Below are 8,328 nucleotides of genomic sequence, written 5' to 3'. Positions count from 1 at the left end.
TTATAGCTTGTTTACCTGAAGAGCTAGACTATTTGCATTGCTGGCCATAACACCACAAGGAATTGTAGGACCAAAGTATCCATTAATCTGATCCCTTTTTCTCCTTTCAAGTTTTCTGTTTCATTATGCATTTGCTATTTGATCATAATATACAGTAGCCTGCATTAGTTCGTTATGCTCAATGAGAATAAATCAGTTTAAACACAGCTGACATCCATTTCCAAAGCACTAAATCAACATAAACAGCAGATGTTAGGAGAGCACCAAATTAAATAGTTATTTGAAATCTTTGAATACTGAGCTTTTCAAACTTCCTGTAAAGCTGGAGACCAATTTGTCTAAAAAAAGAATTAAATTGACCATAGATCAAATTTAAATGTGTCCTAAAATGTTTTGTAAATTTAACAGAACTTATGTGTTTTTTCAGAACAGACTTTTTTTTTTTTTTTCCAGAAATCAAATTGTGAATTAACAATTCAAATATGATGATAAACTAGAGCGGCTTGAGCAGGGTTGCATTAGAAAAAAAAAATTTAAACCTAGTCCCAGCGGCAGGGTGGTATAGTGGTTAGCACTGTCGCCTTGCACCTCCAGGGCTCGGGTTCAATTCCCTGGCCAGGCTCAATTCCTGTCACTGTGTGCATGGAGTTTGCATGTTCTCCCCATGCTTGGTGGGTTTCCTCTGAGTACTCCAGTTTCCTCCCACAGTTCAAAGATATGCACGTTAGGCTGATTGGCGTTCCCAAAATTGCCTGTAGTGTGTGAATGAGTAGGTGTGTGTGCCCTGCAATGGATTGGCACCCCGTCTTGTGCCCTAAGCCCCCTGGAATAGGCTCCAGGCCCCCCTGACCCTGAATACAGGATAAAGTGGTATACAGAAACTAATCCAACCATAATTTTTCTTGGGATTTTGTGCACACTTATTTCTATATACTGATATCTTCATAACCAATGTTTTCCTTAAAACACTTAAGGTTTGCACTTTGTTTGCAGAAACACATTTCGGAAACAAGGCCGTGTCCACCATTCAGGATTTTTTTTTTATTATCCTGATTTATGGTAAAACTGTGACTGACTTCTGTGCCTCCCGTGAGCTTGGGGCAGCATGACACCTGCCTCACTTGACCGCTATTAGCACTTGTATTTCTAACTTTACTAGGCAATCTATCCCAAATATGCAGTAAATACTGTATAACGTATAGACATAAATACATAATGGGAGCACGGTGGCATAGTGGTTAGCACTGTGGCCTTGCACCTCTAGAAATGAGGGTTCAAGTCCTACCTTGGGCTTGTTTGCATGGAGTGTTGATTTGTTTACCATATTCTACCTGTGCTTGGTGAATTTCATCTGGGTACTCTAGTTCAGAGATGTACAGAGTAGAATAGTTGGCATTCTCCTGTAGTCTGAGAATGAGTGTGTGCCCTGCAATGTATTGGCACTCCGTCAATGGTGTACCCTGCTTCATGCCCCAATACCCCTGGGATTAGCTCAAGGCTTCCTGCGACCCTGTGGAGGATAAGTGGCATACAAAATGAATGAGCGGGAAAGCGAACAAACACATAAATTAATATAATAACTTACGTACTGTATGGGTGGGTTGTAATGTAATATAATGGTGGCTGGATTTTTTTGTCTAACCAAGCAATAAAATAAAATAGTTGTAAATAAATAAATAAATAAATAAATAAATGCACAGAATGCTGTGAAGGAGTAAGGGCTGATTACTGATATTCAGGGAAAATGTTTAACCCTAGACTATTACTGATGAAAAAAAAAAAAAGAATGCATGATATAACTCTGACAATCTGCGTTACACTGGATGTGTATGTGTGTGTCTGTGTAATAGTCTCCCGTAAATCATTTTTATTATGCCATCGATGAGACTTTGTGATATAATAGATGGCTCAGTCCTAAAAGTTGGATTCATATCACAAGCAGCAATCTCAAGTAATAGGCAACATCTAAAATGGAAAAGCTTCTGATTATTTTTTTCCCCATAGGTTCCTGTACTTGCTTGAAGGAAGCTCAGGAAACTCAGTGTCAAATCCGCTTGTGTGTCAACTGTGTGAAACCCGAATAACCCTAACTAAACCTTCCCAACAATCGTTAAACTACATTTCATCATGTAAGAATGCAGTTTGAATCTTTGAAACAAATGCAAGGGGAAAAAAACTCAATTAGTCTGCTTTCAGAACTGGAATTCGGAAGCATTTATCACAGGCATTAAGTCTTGGACAGACTCCGTTCGTTCATCTCTACTAAATCAACTCGTCCAGCTGCTCAGCTTAATTATTAACATTTGGGAGTTTAATTTGCACACAAAATAATTGCTGGAAATGCTACAAAAGACAGACTGTTCTTAAATAAAATCCATCTTTTCCATACCTGATAAGTAGCAAATCAAACCGTTTATGGACCTGGATGTACTTTGTACTGTATTTTTTTTAAGATGCATAAAATTCTGTAGGATTCTCAGAAAAACTTCAAACACTTATTCAGGATCAAAGTATTGAGTGAATTCTATTTATTCGACAGCAAAATTTTACCCTAAAGTCAAGAATTTCGTAATGGTGTAAATGATTTCTCGGTTTAATTTGATCGTGATGAAAATAACATTTATAAATAAATAAAATAGAACACGTAAATGAATTCAAAAGGAAATCATATAGTTACATCGTGCAAAAAAATAATAATAATAAGCAGGTAGAGCTTTTTAGAGCAGGTAGACTACATCCTGTAAGAGAAATCTAAATCACATGCAGTCTGCAAATAAAAATAAATATTAAATAAATAAATATATTCTAAAATTCCTGAAAGACATTTGTTTTGGACCCCTGAATAACTTTTTTTTTATTATGGTATCAAGTCAAAAGAAATAACAAATCCTACTTTTTTTTTTTTTTAGAATGAAGATACTTTGCATTGCACTTAAATTGGAAACAGTTATGAGAAATGTAGATACAAAACATACAATGTGGATGAGGAAGATTGGATTTCTACTATTTGTAAAAATAAATAAAATTCTTCATTTTTGACATCTTTATGGTACAATACCATCGTTTCTCATTAGCTCTCCTGTATCAATCTCAACAAATCGCATTCAAACAAGTGGACAATCATAAAGACTATTCTCCCTTTCGGCTTTCTGCATATTCAACTGTTTTTGTTTTTTTGTTTTGTTTTTTTGTACATTTATCCACCCAGAGCTAAAAGTTCAGAATATCCCATCATGTCCAACAGAGAATCGGATGTCTGATTATTATAATTTTTTTTTTATGCTCCAGATATTGTCTTGATGAAATCTAGCTACTAAATCTTAAATTAGCCCTCCTTTTTTAAAGTTAAGAATAATTAAGTCCTGACACAGAAACTTACATACACATTGACAAAAATCTAATACTGAGGGTCACAGCTAGAAAAGAATCACCACTTTTTCGTTGATTTACTAAGGGAAGCTTCTAAAAGTTTAATCATTGCTACCTTGTTTGTGAATGATATAAAAACCAGTCATCTTACATTAAAAGTCCTAGATTATAAGAGACACCATGAGGCTTCTTTCCTAAAATGTCACCCGTTGCATTTAGAGAGAGGTTCGACATGAGTCAAATTTCATGGGAGATCTAGACAGCCATGAAAACGACTCTATTTCATTCATCTACAGATGTTCTTGCACGTGTTCTTTCATCTGCCTATATTAGCTGTATTTTGCTTCATATTTGTAATTAATGCCCAACTAAACAGCCAACTCTGTTTGGTTCTCTGTAGATTTAACTTTTCTTCTGGTCCTCGTAACTACTACCTGTCCTGTTCACGTGAGCTTGACCTGTCCGTCAGGGCTACACAAAACACGGATGTGTCACGAATGAAAGACTAAGAAGAGTCCCACTCTCAACAGAGAGGCAATTCAGAAGAGAGAGAGAGAGAAAGAAAAACACGATTGACGCGTTTCATCTGTTTTTCCGAGAGCTGGTGTCCATTGTTTGACTGGAGCTTTTGGCCCCCAAACCTGCAATCTCTTCCTCCCCATCCCCTTCATCTCCCTCTTTTGTCCGAATGTTCGAAATGCACTGATGCTCGTCAGTGCTACTAAGGTGCCGTCCATTTTTATTTCGCGCCAACACGTTGCCTTGTTCTAGGCTCCCAGTGCTGTTAAACTTTTTAGCCAGTGGTGGCACAAGTGAGCCAGGCATGAGCAGCGAGCTTAAGGAAAGGCTGCTTATAGTCTCTGATAAATGTTCGCTGTTAAATGCTTGACTCGATCCTCCTCCTGACCCTGTGTCCTCATCCAGAGGTTTAATGGAGTTTAGCTTGTTGCAGCTATGCCTGGGGCTGCCATCGCAGCTGCTTTGACTCCTCTGGTGGCCACTGGTGGCCTGATCGGGGAGGCTGGTTCGGTCAGGGTGCAGTCTCGGGCTGAGATCCGAGGAAGAGAGGGTTTCATCAGGTACAGGGCAAAGCAGGGGATGAGGTAAAGACCGGTCTCTGTAAGGAGGTACCCTGAAGTTGATGCCTTCCTCCAGCATGGTTTGCAGGCTGACTTCGGAGCTTCCTGTGGCTAATGATGACTCACTGTGGGATGGTTGCTGAATGTAAGAAAAAGATTTCAGAAGGGCATTGTTCACCATGTGTACTAAAATTACAGTATGTGTCGAATTATATTTGACCATTTGACCATCACACCAATATGTGGTTGGACCATCACACCAAAACTTTGGCTTTTTAGGGTGGAAGCAGGGTAGAATGTCTTTTTCCTTCACTGAAACTAATGGACCCCAACCTATTCCAAAATTACAATGCCTTGGTTTGTGAAGGATGGTGTGAAAGAACATGAATGACCTCCAGTACACAGAACCCTGACTTTAACTTCAATGATTATCTTTGGGATGAATTGGAACAGCGACTTCGTGCAAGGATTTATTACCCAACACCCAACCCTGATCTCTCTAATGCACCTTTGGCTGAATGGAAAAATCCTACAGGCATGCTCCAAAATCTGGTGGAAATCCTCCTTGGAAAAGTGGAAGTTTATTATTACAGTGACGAAAGGACTAAAATCTACAATGGCACAACAAACCTGGGTGTGATAGTCGAGTCTATGGGGCATACTTTTGTCCATATGGTGTGAGAGAGTCTCATTTAAACATTCTAATCTGAAAAGGCATTTTACCTGTGAGCCCATGACCCTGCTGTTGGCTCCAGGTGACCTAAGAGATGCCCATGAGGCAGGCGAAGTGAGCCTATGTCGCCCTGCTCGCACCATACCCGAGGCTAGGCTTCCTTGGAGCACGGCTGTGACTGGGTGGAAGAACTCTGCAGGGAGATGAAAGGGAGAAGAGGGCGTCCTCTTGTCTCTTCTGCCACTACTGCTGCCTCGCGCACCATCTGCTGCAGGGGCGTTCAACAAGGCAGCACATGGAAGGGCATGAAAAGGGCATGAAAAAGATCCAGCTCGATTAGTATACAGCACGGTGTCATAATTTTCAACATATTACAATAATTACTATAAATGCATGCACAGATTTATGAAATGAACAGAGATGATCAGCAGCACATAGAAGTAAGTTAAGAAGAAACACTGCTCATCTACTTCCTGTCCTTCTGTTATCATGAGCTTGACCTGACTGTCATAAAAACATGTCAGAAGATGGAGAACTGTATCTTTAGTTGTATTCATTCATAAAATAAGGAGAAAATAAAAGTTACCTATATTTTAAAGGGACTTGTTAGTCCTAACAAGCTGCTTTATGTTTCCAAGTACTTCACAAAGCAGTGCCTTAAAATATTAAAATTTAAGGAGTACTAAAGTGGACAAGCTGTCCAATTACTAAGGCACTAATTGCAATTGTAAATGGCTGTCGCTGTACAGTTAACGGCTCAATCAGCTTAATGTATAATGTTGGCAAGAGGTCTTAACTGTGAGGGACTGAAGCGGTGAAGAGATTAAGACTTGGATGGAGTGAGGGACAGTTAGAACTTTTCTATAGAAAGACTAATAAGAGATTATGTTAACACAAACAAGTACCTAAAGCAGACTATAATAATAATAATAATAATAATAATAATTATTATTTTTATTATTATTATTATTATTAGAGGTGCAAGGGGACAGTAACCACTAACCACTACACCTAATTAGCTTGTATGTATTGTAAATAAAGATTTATTAATTAAATTGGTGAATTTACTAAGTTGTTAAATTTTGTATTTTAGCTTGCCGAATTCATGTACTAGTTAAAATTTTATAATTAGCTTAATGAACTCACTAACTAGGCGGCACGGTGGTGTAGTGGTTAGCACTGTCATCTTGCACCTCCAGGGTCTGGGTTCGATTCCCGGCTCTGTGTGCATAGAGTTTGCATGTTCTGGTTTCCTCCCATAGTCCAAAGATTAGGTGAGGCTAATTGGAGTTCCCAAAATTGCCTGTAATGAATGTGTGAGTGTGTGTATGTGTGTGTGCCCTGCGATGGATTGGCATCGCAGGGCAGGGTGTACCCTGCCTTGTGCCCTAAGTCTCCTGAGATAGGCTCCAGGTCCCCGCCACCCTAAATACAGGATAAAGTGGTATAGAAGATGAGTGAGTGAAAACTTGTTAATTTTTTTTTATTGTTAAATTAATTTCCTAGTTCAGATTTGGCCAATTAGCTTGTTAAATTAACGAATAACTTAAGAGTAAGCTATTAGAAATGGCCTTGTTGAATTGCTTAAATTGTTATGTGTTCTAAATTAACTTGTTAAACTAGCATTCCAAAAGGGTTATCAAACAATAAAAATTAGCTAACCAACAAGCCAAATTTTAGATTTCATGGAATGAGCGAAATATTTTTATTAACTTATTGTTTAGCAAACTAGCTATGCATGCAGGGTCAGACATAATGATTATGTAGGCAGCTCTTTTTTTTTTTAACGAATGGTGCTCCAGACAGATGGTAAACACAGTTACAAAGGTATGTGAGACACCAAAAACAAGCACACACACACACACACACACACACAGACTGCCAGTATGTTATTATACAGAATATGTGACACAAGCCAGTTGGTCACAACACACATCATTTGCAGTCAGTGACACAAAACACAGACGGAGACGCATCAGAAGGAGTGACACAATCCATAGAGTCAGGGTAACATCAAGCACCACAGTCAAGTGAGTCACCACACACACAAACACACACACAAGCACACTGAGTAGACGGCTAATGGCTCCCCAGCTGTGCGACAGACATCAGTTGGTCTGAATTCTGAGCTACGAGTGGAAATTATCCTGAAATCACGGACGACCTTATCATCCCATCATGACCCGTTTATACAGCTGTGCTACAGAAATGGCCATCCTGGCAGTTATAAACAAGGTTCATCACTATCATTCACTAGAAATTCAATCTAATTAAACTTGCTATTATGGTAACTGTGCCTCTATTCAACTTATCATGCGAGTGTAAGAATATTTAATGCCATGGCTTTATGCATAACTAATCACCTCTCTTGCATAAATTAGCGTCAGTCTTAAGCTCCTTTGAAACACTTCGCAAGATCAACAGTAAAACAATGCACAACAGTGTATTCTCATCATGTCAGAATTAATTAATTTTAATTAGGCACAGACTTGTAAAAATCCTTTATGTCTTTACTGATCGCAGAGTCAATAGCTAAAAATCTAGAATTTCTGAAAACTCCCACTATGCAACAATATAAATAAACATGATGGGAAAATAATGGAATATATATATATATATATATATATATATATATATATATATATAACTTGGTTTAGCTTACTGTTCAAACGACATCATTGTAATGTATATTGTATATTATTATACATACAGTATATATTATATATATATATATATATATATAACATATATATATATATATATATATATATATATATGTATACATATATGATTCTTCTCCAAAGTTTAAAGCACAAAATTGTAAAAACTATCCTTTATGGTTCATGATAGCAATTTTCGTTTTTCCCAGCATCTAATGTGCACTAGAAATGGGCCGTGAGTTCAAGAAAAGTTAAAAAAGCATGCCTTTATTAATGTCAATGTGATGTCTAGATTCCATAAATATTTGGTCAACTTCTTCATATAAAACTTAATATAGGCCAAAAGAATACTGTAAGATCTACTCTATACTGTTTAATTGACCAGTGACGTGTATAAATGGGCTGCTTAAGCCGGATCAGACTCTCACAGTGATAGACATCATGGATGTCTCCGAATAGTCAGCACTTAGTGGGTTGTGTGGATCAGTGATACCCAAATTAGCTCCTGAAAGCGTAAGTTAGTCCAAATAAGATTTAGCTAATCATG

At 37.9% G+C, this 8,328-nt stretch overlaps 1 protein-coding gene across 1 annotated transcript in view; it reads right to left on the bottom strand.

Moving 5' to 3' along the window:
• Positions 1 to 2,598: 2,598 nt before the first annotated feature.
• LOC128526720 (voltage-dependent T-type calcium channel subunit alpha-1I-like) overlaps positions 2,599 to 8,328 on the bottom strand; it is a 129,539-nt gene continuing 123,809 nt past the window's right edge. The window contains exons 34-35 of the mRNA XM_053498853.1: positions 5,172 to 5,389; positions 2,599 to 4,587 (exon numbers count right to left, since the gene is read on the bottom strand). Coding sequence (XP_053354828.1) covers positions 3,952 to 4,587; positions 5,172 to 5,389 — 854 coding nt within the window. The 3' untranslated portion in view covers positions 2,599 to 3,951. The remainder of the gene's footprint in view (positions 4,588 to 5,171; positions 5,390 to 8,328) is intronic.

The sequence above is a fragment of the Clarias gariepinus genome, chromosome 6 (assembly GCF_024256425.1).
Source record: "Clarias gariepinus isolate MV-2021 ecotype Netherlands chromosome 6, CGAR_prim_01v2, whole genome shotgun sequence".
NCBI classification, from domain to species: domain Eukaryota; kingdom Metazoa; phylum Chordata; class Actinopteri; order Siluriformes; family Clariidae; genus Clarias; species Clarias gariepinus.
This window is presented reverse-complemented; position numbering and strand designations above follow the sequence as displayed.